We start from the raw sequence: 20,416 nt of genomic DNA, 5'->3' as shown, positions 1-20,416 counted from the left end.
GGGATTCCTGAAATCAATTAAAATCAGGGTTTTGTAATCTCAGTTGTTGGTATCTTAAAGAAAACAGGTACAATGTCTGCTATACTTCTAAATTGGGGCTGTTTGATAAAAGCATTTGCTTGGTTTCTAAGCAGTAAGATCAGATAAGTCATCTTCCTTTGTTGCCTGAAGGAACTTGGGGGGGGGGGTGGATTGGGAGTCTGCAGCTCTTCCATTGGAGGTGCTACAGCTGCACCAGTGGGATGGCACCATAGGATCCAAGCTAATATGTCCAGAAGTGTGGGGTTCCCCTGCCCCCTTTCATCTGCACTTTTGGCCAGGTTTGGTTTCCTAGAAAATCAAATGCCAAACCAATCACTGGCCCTGCTGGTGGACCTCCTGATGGCACCTGCGTTTGGCCCCTGTGTGACCCAAAATGCTGGACTGGATGGGCCACTGGCCTGATCCAACATGGCTTCTCTTAACGTTCTTAAAGTTTTTATTTGAAATAAAAGCTTTATAACCATTTAGCAGAAGTTTTAAAAATGCATTTGGAGTCTTCTGCTGAAGGTTCGGAAATGAAAAGGGCTTCTTTTTCATGCATAGTTAACTGCCATCAGAAATTCTTGTTTCCTATGGCACAGATTTCCCTGCCCCTCCAAGTCTACAGCTTCTCTCTCCCCTAGATGCAGGGAAGCTGGGTTCTTTCTAAAATAGTCTAAGTTCTCTGAAATAACTACAGGTTTCTTTCCCCAAAATTGAGGGTGTTTTGTTTGTTGAAGTTCTTGAATTCAACACATTTCCATAAAATGCTCATGGTGAGTTAAATTGTGCTGGGTATTTCCAGCTGTGTAAGAGAGATGAGGGGTTTCCATTAATAAATCTGAGCTGAAATCTGAGCTGAATTGGTCTACAGAAGTGGAGGAGTTCAGAAATTGGCACCAATTTAGTCCCAAGTATTCTGGCATTGCACCTGCAAGGTGTTAGCAATTTTTTGTTTTCTTACAATTGCATGCTCTTTTGTCTGAATTAAACATGTAAATTCAGGGTGAATATGAGGGAATCTAAATTTTGTGTGATTTACCTTTTAGTATTGTACAACATAGTGCATGTGTATGCACGTCTGGTGTACTTTTTTGTATTATGCACACCTTCCTACATGTTTGATTCTAAATGTGTATTAATTACTAAATGTACTGAAAAGAGAATAATGCCAAACCAGTCACATCCCCATTCTCAGTTAAATTTTGTCCCATGTACGTGAAGAGATCCATTGATCTGGGTGATTGATTTGGAACATTTCAGCTATTACGTACTGTGTATTGGTGGGGGGGGGGAGTGCACATGACTTCACTCCCTGTTCTCCCTGTATCTTTATTATGTCCCCTTCACATCTTACCTGTCAGTCAGACACATGAGCTCTTCCTGCACTGGGAATTTTGTGTGATTTACCTTTTAGTATTGTACAACATAGTGCATGTGTATGCACGTCTGGTGTACTTTTTTGTATTATGCACACCTTCCTACATGTTTGATTCTAAATGTGTATTAATTACTAAATGTACTGAAAAGAGAATAATGCCAAACCAGTCACATCCCCATTCTCAGTTAAATTTTGTCCCATGTACGTGAAGAGATCCTGTCTGAGGTTCAATTTTTGTATCTTGCCAAGAGCTGGGAAGATACAAAAATTGAACCTCAGACAGTGTAAATGTTCAAGGTGAGAAGACTGTGCCAGTCACCCGTGCTTGCTGTTCAGGATGGGGTAGAATGAATTCTTCAATTATTTAAATGTGCTTTAAATTTTCTACCATAGAAGAGGATTTGGCTTTCTTGGTACCACCTGGGATTCCAAGAAGCTGTACAGCTAGGAAGGTTTGGACTTTATGTTAGATCGTATGGAATGTTTTAATTGAGAATTTATTATTTTGTATTTGTATGGCATGGGCACACACGCAAGCACACACAAAGATGCAGAAATACCTCCCTCTTCCAAAAGAACTTTTTGGTTGCTGCAAGGAAACTGCTGGCAAAGTTTTGAAAGCAGCCAAATTTGTTGAGTATAGATGAGTGGGTGTGCCAAGTATGGCATGTAGCTTTGAAGTATAAGATAATGGTATAGAAGATGATCTGCGTAGAAAAAATGGTATAGAAGATGATCTGCGTAGAAAAAAGGGGCTCTCAAGAATTATTTGTTGAACTTTGGGCTCCATTTTATTAGATACTGAAATAGATACTGAAATAGACATAGGCCAGAAGGATATGTCACAAAAGTTATATTAAGATATATCTAGTGTATATTTTGCCCAGTGTTTAGGTTGTTTTTGTTTTTTCTTATTACTGAACACAAGTTTTGCTCCATCATTCAATCCAGATTACTAGAAATTAAAAAACCCAAACAGCTGATCTTCTCTGTCTTCTATGATGATTTAATAACTTTATTATACTTTTGTCCACTTCTGTTAATCCTGCTCCATCAACACTGACTTGGTGTTGCTAATTTTATAACTAGAAATTGCTCCAAAATGCAGTATGAATTTATTTAAACACTTCCCTGAGCTCATAGGGTCCCATATTGTGAAGACAACGTCATCCGCATACATCAGCAGTTTAGTAGTATTTTGCTGGAAATTAATACCCATAATTCCATAATGCTGACGTGCTGTTACTGCTAAAATTTCAATCACTGTATTAAACAATAGCGTTGAGAGTGGGCAACCCTGTCTCCTCTTCCCAGTTCAAAGAAGGAGGAGGTACTTCCACCATTAACTGTTCTGGCTTTTGGAGCTTTATGTAGTATTTTAGCCCAGTTGCAAAATATAATAATAATAATAATAATAATATTTATTGCATTAGCAAGAAAGCCATAGCAACTGTACAGAATAAAAAAACACCAAAACAACAACAACAACAACAACAAAAACCAGCACACACTTAAAATTATCAAATTTGTATATAGGTCAACAGTTATCAGCAATAAACTAATCAAACTCAGGGAGATCTGTTTTCTTAATCACCGCAGCTAGAAAGGAAGCCACTATAGCCGTGGTTTGATTGTCAAGGAAGTTATCAGACAAAAGCACTGAAACTACCCAAGGAAGGAGAGGAAGCTTTTCTTTTCTCATAACGGGAATGATGTATCTCTCTCTTTCCTTATTCCACTTAGGACAGAAAAGCATTATATGATCCATAGTTTCTATCATCTCTTGTCCACAATCGCAGACACGTTCCGAAAACGGAAGTCCCAAGAAACGACCAGAGAGCACCTTAGAGGGGAAGGAGTTGAGTCTCGCCAAGGTGAATGCTCTGCGTTGTCTTGGAATCTTTAAAGTGTAGCAATATGATGGAATAGCCTCAGGGGGGGCAAGACCCAAGGATAGACCAGAGCAAGTACGTCGAGCTCTTTGGACGGTACTGCTGAAGTCAAGATCCTTTAGTTTGGATTTAATTTCTCTGAGCGGCTCATTTAACAATGAAGCTGTTATATCAATCCCCAAGGTTGTTAATTTCTGTGTAATTAGTTTTGAGCGACTGCTCTTGTAGGTGTCGCAGGGGATTAAATGTGAGAAACCCACTTTATTTGTGCTACCACCCTGGGCACCCTTCTTCACAAACAGTTTGAAAGCTGCAAGCCAGGCTCTCTTTTCCATTGATGGTTGGGCAAATTCAACCCTAAGTGCTGTTCCCGCTACACATCTCGGGACTGCCGCAATTTCCCTCAGAAAAGTGTGTAGGGGTGAGTCAAGGATGTCAGATACACCTTCAATCCACACCGCGCACCCATAAAGGATCTGCGGGGCAACCTTCGCATTGAAGATCTTAATGGCAGCTGGTATATGTTTAGCACCCTTGGAATAAAAGAATTTTTTAATCGCCTTAGTTGTGATATTTGCCGCTTTGAGGGCCGCCTGAATATGTGGTTTCCATGATAAGTTGTAATTAAAAATGATACCCAGGTAGTTGAAGGAGGGGACTCTCTCCAAGGTCCCGCCCAGTGCGCTTATCACCTTAGGTCCATTATGAAAGGTTCTAGAGAACCTAAGGATCTTTGACTTGGAGTAGTTAACTTTAAGGTCCTCTTTATTACAATATGTAATGAATGCATTAATTACTGATTTTAGACCTAGTTCTGTCTTAGAGAGAAGTATGGCATCGTCAGCGTAAAGAAGGATTGAGATTGGTGTGTTTGCGAGAAAAGGGGGATGTCTAGCCTGCGATTTCACAAATGGAATCATATCGTTGATAAATAGATTAAATAAGGACGGAGCAAGCAAGCAGCCTTGTTTCACACCCTTGTTGGTTTGGAAGCTAGCGGTGAGTTGACCCTGCCAATTGTACATTGATATTTATACAATGCTTTCCTCCCCAGTAAGGACCCACACACGACTTACAACAACTGAGCACCAGAGTTCCCTCTAAGCTGCACTCGGGGGTGCTGGCACACAACATTTCAGAGGCCAGTTCAGGGAATTTAGCTTCTGCTGAGACTAAGGCATTTCCCCCTCCACTGGAAACAATGGAGGATGGAGGCACCTCCTTCTGGGGCCCATAGATTAAACCCCCTGGTCCAATATTTTTGAAACTTGGGGAGGTTTTTGAGGAGAGGCACCAGCAGCTATGCTGCAAATTTGGTGCATCTACCTCAAAAAAGAGCCCCCAGAGCCCCAGATACCCCCAGATTAATTCTCCATTATAGTCTACTACTAGCAAAGTCCATTGTAAAATCAATACAATGAGCCCTAGCAAGATGTGACATGTCGGCGTGTACAGAGGCCCCCTCCCGCCACTCAGGTTTCTCCTCCCATCCACAGTCCCTGGGGTCGAGGGCACAATTATATATAAGGAGAGATGGCACAGCAAACCTGAGAAGTCTTTAACGCTCCAGCAGACACTTGGTTTTGTTGAGACCAACACTGTTTAAAGTGCAACTAACAACTTTTGTTGGGCCAGTCTCATCGGCTACTCTCTGTCACAGGGAAAACAGTTCATCCTTGTCACATACAATGCCCCCCCCCCCCCCCCCCCTCTCTTGTACAAAGAGATGATAAATTCCTCATCAATGTTTCATAGCATTCCAACCCTGTTACAATATCACCTGAAAGGCAGTATTGGGACATACTTGTCTCGATGTTTTCCCAATTAAGAATTTCAGATATTTGGGATTCAGTCTCTTGAGACCATTTAATAGGTTTCTTGACTAGGGTTCGCTCTTGGGGTTCCAAAGTAGTGTAAATGGGAGTGGCCCTCCGCTGAAGGGTAATTTCAAAAGTCAGAGGGAGATGATCTCCCCCGAGGTATTCTCCTACTTCCACCTTGGTGGTTAAGGAGTATATACTTGGGGACACCAGTAAATGGTCTACAACACTAAGTCCATTAGAGGTAAAACAGGTAAAGCAGCCCGAGCACTTCGAGTTGACAGTACCATTCAAGAAAACAAGGTTCAGCATGACTGCTAGTGACACCAAGTAGCTACCGGCTGGATTGATTTTATGGTCTCTGGAATTTCTAGAGAACCAGGGGGGTGGCAGTATTAAGTCAGATGATCCCAACACCTTCGGGAGTAGAACCTCATCATTGCCTCCTATTCGCGCGTTAAAATCTCCTGATAGTATAACCATCGCATTTGGGTATTTAATAAGGGATTGGCCTACTTGATCAGCAAAGTCTTCCCATAATGACTGCACTCTAGAATTATCCTCTGCAGGAGGAACATACGCTGTAAGAACCAAGAGCGGGTCTACAAAGTAACTGGACCATATACAGACAGCTAACAATAAAGGAGAAGCTATGAATATTTCACTCTTGGTCACTTCCAGATCTCTAGAAACAAGGCAAGTAAGGCCAGCTTTCGGTCTGCCTTTACCCTTGCATTTTAGCGCTGGGGCTGAAAAGGACCAATAATTCAACAAGTTAATTTGGTCGTAGGCCCATGTCTCCTGTAGAGTTATTATATGAAAATGACTTATCGTTCTTAGAATATGGGGGTCACTACTCTTACTTTTCCAACCATTTACATTCCAGGAGAAAAACTTAACAGGATTGACTAGTCAATTGTGTCCTGACTCCTGAGATCCCTCTGGGATGGTATTACCCGGCGTGGCTTCCTCTGAGCTTGAGGAGGCCATCACGATTTCTTCCACAAACTGCTCCTCCAGAACACATCCATTAACCCTCTTGCGGAAACTCGTCACAGAGGGAATTTTGACCTTCATTTTTCTGTTTAGTTCTGATTGTGTAGTTTTTATTTGTTTCGCTGCGTCAGCTAATTCTTCCGCTAGGGATTTGGAGTCCGCTATGGATGAAGGATGTTTGTTAGAATATATGGAGAACAGAAGTGGGGAGTCTAATTCATAATCATCCTGCAGTAACTCTAAAGGGTCAGCTGACCTGTTTTTATTTTGACACTGCTTTCCCAAATTGCCTGGGGGAGATGGACGGAGTACACGGTTGGTGCTGTGATTGATAGCCTGGGTTGATAGAGCCACTAAGTTCTCTATGGGCTCTTCTGTTTCCATGTCCTTAGAGAGTTCATGTAGAATGGTTGCTGTTTGCAGTTCACATGGCTGGCTCTGTCTGGTCTTAGCTTGTTCCTGTGCCCCCAATGAATGCGGGAAAGCTTCGGGCTCTTTATTGTGCGGAGGCACCTGTTTCACAGTCCGAGGGGCTGGCAGCTTGGTGGTAGATTGTGTAGCTGTTTGGGGCTGAGAACACCTGATTGAAGGATCAAAGTAACCTGGCATAACATTTCCCAAGCTTGGTACATCATTGCTGTTAGATGGAAGTGAGCTCAATCTTTTTCTGCATAATGGGCGCATCATATGATCTTTAAACACCCTTGTAACATAAATTTGAAACCTTTGGAGATGCTCCCGCCTATTCAGAAGTTGAAGATAGAGTTCTCTCTGATTCAATGTTACAACCACCCTCCTATAAAACTGGTTGCTTGGGAGCCAGAAGCATTGTTTCAAATTCACCCTTGCAGAATCTCTTGGCAATAGCTGATTAAGTGAGCTTTCAACTACTCTCTTATTACCCCAACGGCCAAAGTTGATTCTTGAGTGTCCTATGTTAAAAGTCAGTTGATTTTTTTGCAATACACAGCAACTCTTGCCATGGGGGGAGAGAGGTTGGGAGTCTTCTGATTCCTTAGTGTCTATGTTGCTTGTGGGATTCGCCAAGGTTAAATTTGTTAACTTAGAATGGGTGCACAGCATCTTCATATCTTGTTCCTTTTGTAGTTGTGAAGAGAGAGATTCAACAACCTCCTTAAGCTTATTTACCTTAAGATTTATCTCATCTATTTTCATATATAAATTAACCAGCGTTTCAGTAATAAGGGAGGTTTGCTTGAAGAGAATATTATCTTTACTTGCCTTTGCCGGGAGCTCATTTGTGCTCAGCTGTTCCTCAGAAGCCGCAGGTGAAGTCTGCCGCTCTGCAGTGCTGTCCTGGACAGAAGTAGGAGTAGTCTGTATCAGGGGAGCATATCTGTTAGTAGACAGCCGCTGGTCTGAATCCTTGTCTAAAATAGTCTCAACATCCTGATTTAAGGTAAACTCTTCCTCCTTGTCCTCCAGGAAATTTTCCATTCTCATTTGCTTGCCGGCCTTGTGTGCTGAGTATTCCGGGGAGGGTCGGCGTCTTCGTTTCTTCGCTCCCATTATAAAGCTTCCTAATGTGAATAGTTTTTCAAAGCTGCCTCCCACGGGAGCTCAGGGTGAAAGTGCCAATTTGTAGCTATAATTTAAAGATAAAAGCTGTTTAAAAAGTCAATAAAGTCAATAAAATAAGATAAGCAGGGAGCCTTATGGAACGCGTCTTACTCCTCTGCCGCCATCTTGAAGCTGGTCTGCAAAATATACTGCCGTCTCTGAAGGCAGTTAAAGCTGTATTCAGGAAGGACCAATCCATTCTGTCAAATGCCTTCTCCACTTAACAAAGAAGAACATTATAGGCATATTTCTTACTTTGGCAGAATTAATTAAATCAACCAACCTCCTGATGTTCCAAGACATTAACTGACCCTTCAAAAAGTCTGTTTGAGCCAATCCAATATAATCCTCCAGTACTCTGTTTAATCTGTTTGCCAGAATAAATGAAAGGATTTAATAGTCAATGTTGAGTAGTGAAATGGGTCTATAGGATACAACCTCATGAGGATCTTTCCCTTCCTTTAAGATGAAGGCTATATTTGCATCCACCCATTCTTTAGAGACCTCACATTTTCTGTATATAAGCAAATAATTTATATAAACGTGATACCAACTCTGTAGCAAAACATTTGTAGAATTCATTACTAAGTCCATCTGGGCCTGGCAACTTACCTGATTTCAGTTTTTTAATTGCCTTTATAATATTTGAGCTAGTTATTGGGCCATCTAACAATTTCTTATGTTCCAATGTGAGCTTAGGAACTGAAAGACTGTCTATAAATTTCTTGATGTCTTCTTTATTTGGGCTATCTGCTTTATACAGATTAGCCATAGAAGCATTGGAATTCACTAAGCATTTGCTTCAGTTTGGGTTTGAATTTCCAATGGTGTTCTAACTCTGAAAGATCTATGTCATCTTCTTTTATCTTCCAGCAATCTCGCTAAGATTTTACCTGGCTTATTACCATATTCAAATATAGTTTGTTTTGCATATAATACTGACTTAGCTACTTTCAAAGCATCAAAAAGCTTCTGCTTGTCTTTTTTACCTTCACATTAAAATTCTAACAGCATGGGAGAGTGGTCAGCCAGTGACATTACTTCTGTTGAAATTTCAGTTTCTTATAGTTATATTTACATCTAAAAAATATAATCAATACAGGAATGAGAGTTGTGCCTATAGGAAAAATGTGTATAATCTTTTTTCATGGGATATTTATACCTGAAAGCATCCATTAAGGATGTATATCAACCAGTTTTTGAAATAATCATGGACTTTATTATGTAGCCGATTAGGCAAAGAGGTGTGTCAGAAGGCCTCCATTACTTCATTCAAATCTCCAACAAGTAACAGTTCACCTTCTGCTCAATTTGTCAAGGTAGAGATCACTGGGGGGGGGTGGTATTTTGCTTTTGACCAGGCACATAAACACAGGCCCAAGTAAATCTTCACTCTTCTATTGACCCTTTTATATAAACAAAAATCATCCCTCCTCATACTTTTTAAAAGCAACTAATTCCATCCCTAAAATCTTTTAAAGACTATGATAACACTCTTTTTCTTATTAATTACAGGTGCATGGTAGATATCCCCAGTGTATATCTTCTCTAAGTATTTTTCATTATTAAGGTCTAAGTGCATTTCTTGTATGCATACATTGCTCATATATTTTTTAAATAAGATTGCTTTTCTAGTTGTTCTTTTTAATAGACTACATATCACAGGTTGTATTGAAACTTTTAAATGCTGCAATTCCCCTGAGTTGATGCTGTTGCTTTTTTGGTTGATGGATACAGATTTTCATTTACTTTATTGGGAGCCACGACTGCCTTTTAAGATGAAACATTGGCTGTATAGGGGTGTGCATTCGGCTAAACTAAGCCAAAAAACCCACTCCCAAAATACCATATTTTTTGGATATTTTTTCAGCTGGTTAGCAGGTGGGCCATTTACTCAGCTGTCCAAAAATGGCTGACCTGAAAAATACCGAAAACATTTGGGGGGTTTTTGGGACTGCCAGATAGCTGCATTTAAAGGGACCATGATTCCTTTCAAAGGCTTCTTTCTCCTCCTCCATCAGAAACAATGGAGGATGGGGGCTGGAGAAGCAAGTACTCTGCTCGGCACAGGAGCTTCTTGGACTCGTTACTCCAGCATCTTGGTTTAAACCAGACTGCAGGAGAAAGCAAGCCCAGCCAGGATCTCCTATGCTGCATGGAGCAATGTTCTCCATGCAGCACTGCAGCTCCTGTGGCTTGCTTCTCCTGCAGCATGGTTGAAACTGGACTGCAGGAGAAAACAAGCCCAGGATCTTCTATGCCACCAGGAGCAATGTGCTCCACGTGGCACAGCAGCTCCTGGGGCTCCCTTTTCCCGCAGCCTGATTTAAACTGGACGGTAGGATCTCCTGTGCTGCACAGAGCAATGTGCTCAAATCCCAGTACTATACCTGTATTGGGGTTCAGGAGTATCGGGAAATACTGATATTTTTCAGGTTCAGTATATTGGAACCCGAAAAAATACCATGGGGGGGGGGGGTTGCACACCCAGTGGCGTACACCTTGCTTTTTTCAAATGCAAATGTCGAAAAAAATGTTTCCCTGGTCAACTCCCACATTACCTCATAAAACTACAAGCATTTGACCGCATGGGATTGTCTTTCCTATGCCAGAGAGGTGGCATTGCAGTTGTGAAAAAGGACAACATGATATGTACCTGAATGGGGGGGACCTAAGGCTGCTTACAATGAAACACACACAGTAAAAGCATCCATAGCAAACACAAAGCTGCAAAAAAATGCCATTTACACACACCCCTTGAATAATTCTGCTGTTAGGGGGTGCATTCCTCACTTCCTCAGGAAGACCATTCCATAGTAGGGGCACAAGCACAGTATAGGTCCATCTGGGCCTGGACAAAAGAAGTTGTTGCCTTTCTATGTGATGGAATAGATAGAAGAGACAGATGGGTTACCAGGGAGATACAAGGAAGCCGACCTTGGCAAAGGAGGGTTTTCAGAGGCTGCCCTGAAATTAATCGTGCCTGTATTTTTGTATCATTTTTGGTGCCAAGTTAGTATGCAAAGCCATGCATGATACTTGTTTTCAAGTTGCCAGCTTTGGTACAGACGCCCATATAAAGTCTTCTCCAGTTCTGGGATCTATTGTAGAATAAAAAAATCTTCTCCTCCAAAAAAAACAAAAACACCCTCACTTTTTCCAGTTCCTTCCATCCATGCCATTTTAACCTTTGTTAGCCTCCACTGTACAGCCTGTTGCCTGCTGCTTCTTTTACCAGCCCCTCACTGAACAAATGAAAGAAGCGTATCTCTTTAGCATGCAAAAACAAACTTTTTCATATGACACTTAAAAAAAAAATACAACTTCTGTGAGGTAAAAATTTGCCATACTCCCACTGAGGTGTCCCTAATAGTACTATGAGAGGCTCCTCAGAAGCTTACCGGAGTGGGGGTGGTTACAGGGTTTTTTTAAATCTGATTTCAAACCCCAGGCAGAAATACAAGACTTCTAACTTCAATAAAAGATCTTCCAGAATAGCTAAATCTTCAGGGTTGTTTTTTTTTCTGAAGGCCAAAAAAGATGTATCAAAATATATCTTCCATTGGAAGGGAGTTCTGCATTCTGGGGGGAGGGGGAGCTGAGAGAGCTGCCTTATTGTACATGTGGTTTGGCATTTATTCTCTCTTCCGTTTTACTGTTGTTCTTTTTGGCCTGGCATATTCTAATTCTCTGTTTCTGACATAATACCAGGGTGGTGAGTGTTCCTTCTCATGCTCCTCCCTACCTTTTTGACAGCTGTCAGTGTTAACTTAAATTGTCTTCTTTCCTTCCCCTTCTGATTTTTACAGGCTGTTTCTTTAGAGCTGCCAGTACTGGTGTCCTACAAACACAAGGAGAATGGCTACACCTATTAAGTGAAGTCCAGAGAAACACCATGACTCCTTTTGCAGAATGATGCCCTCTCAGGATTCTTCGGATGCAAAGATTATAACCCCAGCACGTGGGCTTAAATCAGCAATGCTCTTTCTTTCTCTCTTTCTGTGCTACAAACTGAGTATCAGAAGCAATCAAAAAGGAAGCCAAGAGAGTTATTCCTTTTTTGTGGGTTTGTTTTTTAAACAAAGACTTTTTTTGCTTTGCATTTTTAAAATAATGGGGAAAGGTGGGGAAAGGTGTTTTTCCCTAATTTCCCTTCTTTAATCCCCTTCTCTAAGAAACTAACTTTGCTATTCTGCTAAATAAAATGTTGGAGAAAGCTACGGAGGTTTTGGTACTTGGAAGACTTGTGGCGTATTCTGCTGTGATTCAGATTCATCCAGGAAAGGCGAAGTGCTGCTAAAGGTTTCTTTCTTTTGTTCCCCCTCCCCCGACCAAAGAAATAGCACAACTTTATCTTCCGAGAGCTGTGTTCCAATTTTCCATGGACAGCGCTAGCAAAATCTTATGTGTCGTTCTGTGGCTTGGCCATAAATTTGAATCATGTCGATGTACTTCTGTTGTTGTTGTTCAGCCAACCACTACCATCTCACCTTTAAGGAATAGGGTATTTTAAAAAAAAAAGTTAATTTTTTGCCCCATCAAGAATACTTGAGGGGAAAAAATTGAAAGACTTGTGCTTTCCTGTGGTATCCATGTTCATTTCAAACACTAAGGTTAATGTAGCTGAATGTTCTCTGTTGAGCTTGGGTTGAAGAATTCAAAAGCAACCTGTTGTCCAATACTTGCACATGCAACAGGTTTTCTTTCCATGGTCTGTTCCTCTCTATTCCCCTCTCAAGTGTATTTTGCAGTTCAAATCAGCATGTCTCTTTTCTTAAAAAATGTAACACTCTTTACTGACTATAAGAAAATATTTACACCACATTGTCAGACTTCTCTCAACCTGAGCTCTTAAGGATTACGTACCATTTTTAGGATGCAATTTTCCAGATGTGCAGGTGCCAGATACTTAGAATATTAACTGTTCACAAAGGTTCAGATGTTTACTGATGGAGAGAGATCTAACTGGGGGGGAGGAATCTTTTTGGTGCACTCTTTCTCTTCACATTCAAGGCCCACAGGCCATTGTTTGGGATAGACCCACCACTGCAAGTTGTAAAAATTGCCTTCTTTGGAGGAGCAAGCCCTGAAATGCCTGCACTGTTACCCTTTCTAGTGAGAGAGCCACATTCATCGTTAGCTGTCTTCCTCCAAAGTGTAGTGCATCTGATGGCCAGTTCACACACCTGTGTGTTAAGGTATACCTTAAAAAGCTCTTACATGTGCACTTACAGATATTGTTAGCATGTGCAACCAATGCATGTTTTCAACTGTGTATCTGATGGGTACACAAGCACGTGTGCCCGTTATTTGCCACCATGTAATATGTGTAGTAGTGCTATAACACACACAGTAGCACTGCTGGCTTCCCTCCCCCCCTTTCTTTCTTTCTTTTTTTTCTGAATTTTGCCCCAGCAGTCTACATGCAGGAAGTAGTGTGTGAATTTAGAAGTAGATTTGTGCCAGTTGCTATGAATTCCATGACTGAGACAGCTCCAGAAATGGCCACTGAGATTTGAGAGGGCTCAACTGAATCTGCTTCTGATCCAAGCACTAGTCCTATGCAAAAGTGGGCAACGCTGAGGACATGCTCAGGTAGGCAGTCCCATGGGGGCAGGGGCAGTGCATGCATGAACAAACGCAAAGACATTTGTAGCTAGAAATAACATGTCTAGGTCAGTCCAGCTTACGACTAAAGTCCCAGAGTTCACTGAGGCATGGATGGAAAGATCCCCCCCCCCCCGTGTAATACTTGTAGTTTAAACTCTTTTTGCTGTTTTCTGTTCTTCAAATGGGACCAGTTGATCATTGTCTCATTTCCACCTTGTCTATCTGCACAGTGAGACTATAGCTAGACATTAACAGGCTTGTGTGGCTGCCACCAATCCATATTTTCAATCTTCTTCCCAGTAGTGTTTGATATGAGAAATGCATGATGTGGTATCATTATGGAGCATCTGTTTCCCCTTCCCTCCTGCCCTTGTACATGGCAGCCAGTCAGTTGACATAGAATGCGGTCACATTACACCACAGATTTCCCTCCCTAGACATTACTGGGAGAGGATGAGAGAGCGGTTTCTCCTCTGACACCCCCCCCCCACTTCTGCTTTCAGCCATGACAAACAGGGTCACTATGACAGGCTAGGTGCCAAATCATATCTGGTAGAGACCCCTTCACCCTGTCCCCAAAACCTTTAAATACACAGGTCCATCTTGGTGTCTGTGTTTATGCGTTGTTAATTTCTGGGGCTCTTTTTTAAACTTTGAATTGCATATGACCTGAAACTCACTGTGCATTTTTCACAAGCTAGGCAAGTACCCTTTTCTAGTCGCCTCAACTCACCTGTGAACCTAATGCATTTTTTTTAAAGAATGCACCAGTTTAGGACCAAATTCTCTGATTCCAAACTCCAAGTAGTTACTGGGGGGGGGGACGGGGGGGGATGGACTTCATCTTCTGAAATATATTATAAACCTAGCAGTTGGAAGTTCTCAAAAGGGGATGGGACTAGAGGCATCTTGGGCACAACAACTGGTTTCTTTTGCTTTCTCACACCGTGACTGGGCCAGGTGATCATTAGTAGTGTCTCTGAACTTCTGCTGTTTCACTGGAGCCCAGGAGTTTTATTTTTGTTTTTATGGCTAAGGTTTATTTAAAATGTCAACCAAAACAACAGCAAATCCAGCAATGAGATGATCCATTTTGGTCCCCAGAAGGCTGTGAAGAGTTAATCCCACTGAGAGGATTTTGCAGGTTTGGCATGTACCAATAGCACATCATGTGGTAAAACTTTTTTAGATTGCACGTTGGAGAACCATGTCTGAGTCCTCCCTCACTAAACATGGAAAACTAAAGTGACAAAAGATATTAAAAGTGCAGTTTTGTATTGCCCGTGAGCTGCTAGTTTTTTTGATGGCAGGGAGTTTCTTGCAGGGAAGGGAAAGCGTATTCAGTTGGAAGTGGTAGGATCCAAGAGAACTTTTACCACATGACCTGATGTTTTTCTGGACTGGGCCATAACCATGACCAACTTTGCTGCATTTCATTTTGTATCCTCAAGCCATGAGTTTGCTTATGAACTCTGTCCCTTCCCCAAAGCGCTGCAGCCATTACTGGAGGATATACCCAGTCCACAATCTAGAATCGTCAACATTTTAAAGTCATTTGTGCATATGGGCCATGCCAGTCCAAGTAGTCTTAACTCATGTCAATATTGTAAAACCTGTAATGGAACTTTTTTTAAAAAAACAAAAGTTGTAGATATGGAGTGGAGGAGGCGGATGTACATTCTATACAGATTTTAAGATGCATTTTTTCAGCTGCTTGCAAACACTGAAGGGACTGCAATCTTAATTTTTATCTCTCTGGCAATTTTATACACTTAACGTATAATGACAGTGGAATGTGAATGTTAAACTTTTATGAATGCAATTTGCCTTTTTTCATTACAAAAAAATGCAAACTTTTGTTTGAAATAATCAATAAACTTTGGTATGTTCTGATTAATAATATTGCCTGATCGGATTTAATGGGTGCTTTCTTCCTTGTGTCCTTTGTGCAGCCATATCTATGTGATTGCCTGGTAAAATTCACTTCCACAGAAAAATGCTTTACAAAAGCTTCCTCTTCTCCTTTGTAGTGTATAGGCAAACAGGCTCGTGACATGTATGCATGTGGACTAGTAACTTTGCAGGCACATTTGCAAGGTTCCAAACACCTTGCATGATTGCTGCTTTCATACATTAGAGGCCCCACTGCACAAAAGCATGTTCAGTGTTAATCGTGATAATCTGATGTGTTGAAATGAGGTTGGGGCTCGTCTATTGCAAGGCCCTAGAGATGTGGAAGAGGGGGCACCTACCTCTGTACCATCATTTCACGAGGGATGCAATGGTTTCCCTTGGCAACAGCCATGAGCAAAATCCTTCCCCCTCCTCTGAGAACAAAACCTGAACATTTTCTTGCAAAAGAATGAGGATGTGGCTTGCTTGTCAGATTTGTGATTCTGCGTTGAAATTAAAGATAATTATACAACCCACACAGAACCTGAAAGAAATAAACTAAGTGCCTTTTCATATGCCTTGACGGGAAATGATAATGACTGGGGAGCTTGAATAGTAAAACTGCCATATGCAGTGATGTTTCCTCCTTGGCGCTGCACAAAAAGGACAGCTGTAACTGTGGAAAAAATAAGTGTTGTGTGGCTCTTATGTAGCTCTCATTGCATTTATTTCAGCTGGAGTCCTTTCCTATCCCCAGGGCTCAGAGCAGGAGAGGTTTTCATACCAACATGTGAAGAGTCATTTGAAAAATCAAAGACTAACACATTGCACAAAAGCTAGATTAAAAGCTTCTAATATACATTTTATGCATGATAAGAGGCTTGCATTGCAAAGTTATCTTTAAGAGTGTCTGCACATGACATTGTAGCAGCTGGTTCACAAGTGTATATGCATCACTTGATTTTCTCATACAGGGTGACACTGCATTTGAAGGCAAACGTGAGAGCTGAGCAGAGCTTCCTGAAAAGCACTGTGTGTGTTTATCACATGGCAATTCCTTCTGCTACATTCACAGCCCATTCAGACACATACAAAATGTCTTTTAAATACTGTAATCCTTTAATTAAACTAGGCCTGGGGCTTCCTGATTAAGTACATACCATGTTAGTTGGGGGGGGGGAGCGGATATGTAAATAATAGTATTTGCCTTCAGCTTTCATGCAAATAACCAGGAAAGGACTGGACCTCTGCAATGATGTATTTTTAAAGAGGCAAATAGCATTTGTGTTCGCATTTCCCATAGTGTGCGTGCACATTTTGAACTTGGGGGCAGATGCCAAGGTAAAACAAAATATGTCCCAGTGAGACGAGACAATAGGATGATCCTTGTTTAAGAAAATTATGGATGTCTTGTGTCATTTGAACAGTGACTTTTTCTGGGCTGGTGGTGTGCAGACCAGACAGCCACTGAAAGAAACTGGAGGTTTTCTCTTGATTTAAATGTTGATAGTGTTTGGCCCCTCAGTTATAAAAACGTTGCAGACCCATGAGCTAAACAGTTTGGGGTGAAAATCCTTTATCCTACTTTGTGAACAATTAAAAAAAACCACCACTAAACATTCAGCTTTTTACCACTATGAGTAGCATAACATTTAATAAGCTATATTCATTAAAGAAAACCTGGCTGCAGCCAATCCCCCCCTCGCTTAATCAGACACCCCCCCCCATTTCTTTGAAGCTAGCGCGTTCAGATCCGCCCGAAGCCAGTCTGTTATATAGCGAGCCAATGGAACTCACTGCCACAAGGTGGTCAAACGGAAATTGCGGTGAGCTCCACGATCGATACCTCTCAGCATCCGAAACAAGACGAAGCGCTGCTGCTTTCATGCCTTGCTTACGGGTTTCGCAGCGAAGACCTTCGCCGCCTGGCGGCTGGGCTAAATGAACCACAAGTCCGATCCGGCAAGGCTCGTCTGAGGAAGGTCTGGCCGTTTGATTCCAGTCTCTTCAGTGATGGGCAGAAGCCCGGGGGGGGGGCCGGGGAAGAGGGCACCTCAGCTGGGCGCTTGGGGGAAGCACTGAGCTGCGGCTCCCCAAGATGCCCGGCTCAGCCGGCACCGCCTGCGCTCCGCCCCGCCCGCGCGTCCTCCCCTCCGAGCCGGTCCTGGTGCCTTCCCTTCGAGTGGCGAAGAGCGCAGGCGGGTCTCTGGGCAGGCGAGTTCCAGCCCGGGTCACCACCCATCTATAGGGGGTGGTGCCCGGGTCAGGGGCCTGCAGAGAATGCATCAGATGATCCTGTAAATTCACCTGTCACGGCAGGGCCTGGGGGCGTGATGCAAGCAAGCGAAGTCCAAGAGCAGTCCGAAGTCAAGCCGAGTAAGACAAGCAGCAAAGTTCAAACGGGTTTAAATCAGAATTCAGAGCCAGGGTCAGCCATACCATAGTTCAATGTCCATAAATCCAAACGATGCCAGAGGAGTCAAAAGGGGGGGAGGGGGGGGGCCGGGGGGGGGGGTTGCCGTTTCCTTCTCTCTTTGCGCCCCGCTGCTCTCTCCGTGGCGGCAAAGTTGCACGGGGAGGACTAGGCTGGAGACTGAGGGGAAGCGGGGCCAGGAGGAGGTCGAGTGCTGGGGACTGCCTCGCATCTCCACACCGCCCCCTTTCCGAGATCGGAGGGCATCTTTCGAGCGGTTGTTGGTTGTGCGCGCGCGCGCGCGTGTGTTTAAAGGCGACAAGACAGCAATAGTCTCGGTGGCTATTTAAAAGTTGCCAACTGACCGGGAACGGAAAACAGGTCTGCTCTTGTGCTTTAAAGAAAGGGGAAGGGGCTGTTGCTGCAGTTGTGACTTAACGGACGTCGGTACATTGAACTGCTGGTGGAGGCACAGGAGTAGGGGTCGGTTAAGAAGTTGACAACCTTCTGAAAAGTGCATAAGGTTCATCTGAGAGATTGGGGGGGGGGGGTTCTGTTCAAAATAAAGGCCCCGGAAAAGGACTCCGTTCTGTGGAACTGTTGTTATGAAATGACATAATACGAGGGTAGAAGAGTAATTTTGGGAGCCTGAGTTCCAAGGGACTTACTCCCAGGTCCTGTACCGCTTATTTGGGATTAAGAGCTGCTTCGCTTGGATTTACTTCATGAAGAGGATTGGGCTACATGGTTCTGTTTTGCAGCTGGCTCATCCATGGGTGTACAGGTTTCCTTTAGATGTAGGTTGAATCAAACAGTACAGAGGTGTTCCCACGCAGGTGGGGGTGTGAGGGCACACCTGCTTGCCTCTCCTTCCCAGTGGTGTACCTGCCCTGTCTCCTGACATACCTGAGAAGGCTTTGTGTTTGAGTCAGGCACACACATGTACAGATTATGCAATTGATTTTGCAAATACAGTTTGGGGATCAGCCGCACGATCTGTATGTGCATGCTCTTGATTGTAACATTAAGCCCCTGTGCTGATGTTTGGGGGCTGGCAGGTCCACCAGGTGGATCCCCTTGGCTCAGTTGTCAACCATCTGCTTGGCATACAGAAGATCCCTGGTTTGATCCCCAGCATCTCCAGTTAAAAGGATCAAAAAGTGGGTAATGAGAAGAAACATCTTCCAGAAACCCTGGAGAGCTGCTGCTAGTCAGATAATTCTGACTTGCATCTGGCTCAATTTAAGGCAGTTTTACGTATAGTCACAGGTGGGAGGAATGGGCCATGCATAGCGGGGTGCGTGGGTCACCTTTGTGTCATTTGTGTCCAGCTGCATCACTTGGTGCTGTTTGAAAAGTGAAATGGTGTCAGGTTCTGCAATGTTCCGTCTCAACTCCCTCTCCACGCATGCAAATCATTGTTTGATGGTATAGGCTTAAAGTGCAATTATAAATAGAGTTGCACCCTTCCAGTACAATCCTAAACAGAGCTGCACCCTTCTAAGCCGGTTGATTTCAATGGAATTAGAAGGCTGTACTTCTGATTAGAATTGCGCCGTTGGTCATTCTTCCTCCTCCCTCCTTAGCTGCCTGTGAACTCTGATTAAGTATAGCTGTTTTGCAACTATCAGTCTTATTTGCCTACATTAAGTGAAATAAGACAATGATCACAGGGCCTTTGGGAATGAAACATCTCTCCCTGTTTGTAGCAATTATGATGGTGGTAACAGGTTGAGGCAGTGGATTAGGGCTTCTGAATGAGGGGGGGGGGGGTTACAAGCAGATGTTGCAAGCAGATGTTGAAGAAGAGCTTGTAGGTTGCTAAAGCTGATGGGTGCTGGCAGGTGGGGGTGGAGAGGTTCTAGGAGGGAGGGAGGATGCTGTGGTTGGACTTGGGGAATGTCGAAGGGATGAATATGAGCAAGGAGTGACAGTCTGCTTTCCCCCCCCCCTTTTCAGGCAATTGAAACATCAGTTTTTAAAACATGCATTTGATTCAGGACAACACAAGTGCTGTAATTGCTGATAGGTTTGATACTTCTCTTAATCACAAAAATAAATGAGTTAACAGCGGTGGAGGCAATGATGTTACGTTTGTAAAGAAAATAATGAATGAGTATAACTTTTTAAAACATCAGGTAAAATTTCAGTGAGCGTGAACGATTCACCAGACCGTTCTGTCTGGCTTTTCTTCTGGAACAGTTCAGCTGGCTTTCTCTTGTTTCAAAACTAAAACAAAACACGAATAAAGCAAAGTGACAGTAATGATTTAAAAACACAAGTCGCCATCTAAAGGTTATTGTGCTAAATAGGCAGCAGAACAATTTTTCCAGCTCAGAGATACCCGAAGCTATAGGGAGAGACTAGTAGGAGAAACTTTGCTTGCTTTTAGGTTTGCAACTATAAATGGTGAGCTGCCATTTATTATGACATGTGCAGCCTGGTTTTATCCCTGACAGGGAGCTGTTTTATCATCACTACAGCCCTTTGATGTAGGTTAGAATGACTGGCCCAAGGCCACCCAGCAAGCTTCCGTGGTAGAATGGAGACTTGAACGTGGGGCTCCCAGATTCTAGTCTGACTAACCACTAAAGCAAGGGTGTCAAACATGCGGCCCGTAGGCCAGATCAGGCCCTTGGAGGGCTCCAATCCAGCCTGCAAGGCCCTGGCTGTTTTTTGCTTCCTTTTCCAGTTCTGCTGATGCTGCTCCATCACAGCTTGCTTTACCAGAGTCTCTCAATTACACAGGAAAGATAGACAGGCATGCTTCTCCTGCGCAATTGAGAGACTCTGGTAAAGCACTGGCTGA

At 42.9% G+C, this 20,416-nt stretch overlaps 1 protein-coding gene across 3 annotated transcripts in view; it reads left to right on the top strand.

Annotated features, from left to right (window-relative positions):
• The window catches only part of ATP11C (ATPase, class VI, type 11C), a 118,982-nt gene extending 103,896 nt beyond the window's left edge, over positions 1 to 15,086 (top strand). The window contains exon 29 of one of the 3 annotated variants that reach the window (XM_015417978.1): positions 11,501 to 15,086. In XM_015417978.1, the coding sequence (XP_015273464.1) occupies positions 11,501 to 11,566 (66 nt within the window). In that variant the 3' untranslated portion in view covers positions 11,567 to 15,086. The remainder of the gene's footprint in view (positions 1 to 11,500) is intronic. The other 2 variants (XM_015417977.1, XM_015417976.1) reach the window with 2 other exon arrangements.
• The last annotated feature ends 5,330 nt before the right edge of the window (positions 15,087 to 20,416 follow it).

This window comes from Gekko japonicus, unplaced genomic scaffold (assembly GCF_001447785.1).
Source record: "Gekko japonicus isolate JY-2015 unplaced genomic scaffold, Gekko_japonicus_V1.1 scaffold954, whole genome shotgun sequence".
Classification (NCBI taxonomy): Eukaryota; Metazoa; Chordata; class Lepidosauria; order Squamata; family Gekkonidae; genus Gekko; species Gekko japonicus.
This window is presented reverse-complemented; position numbering and strand designations above follow the sequence as displayed.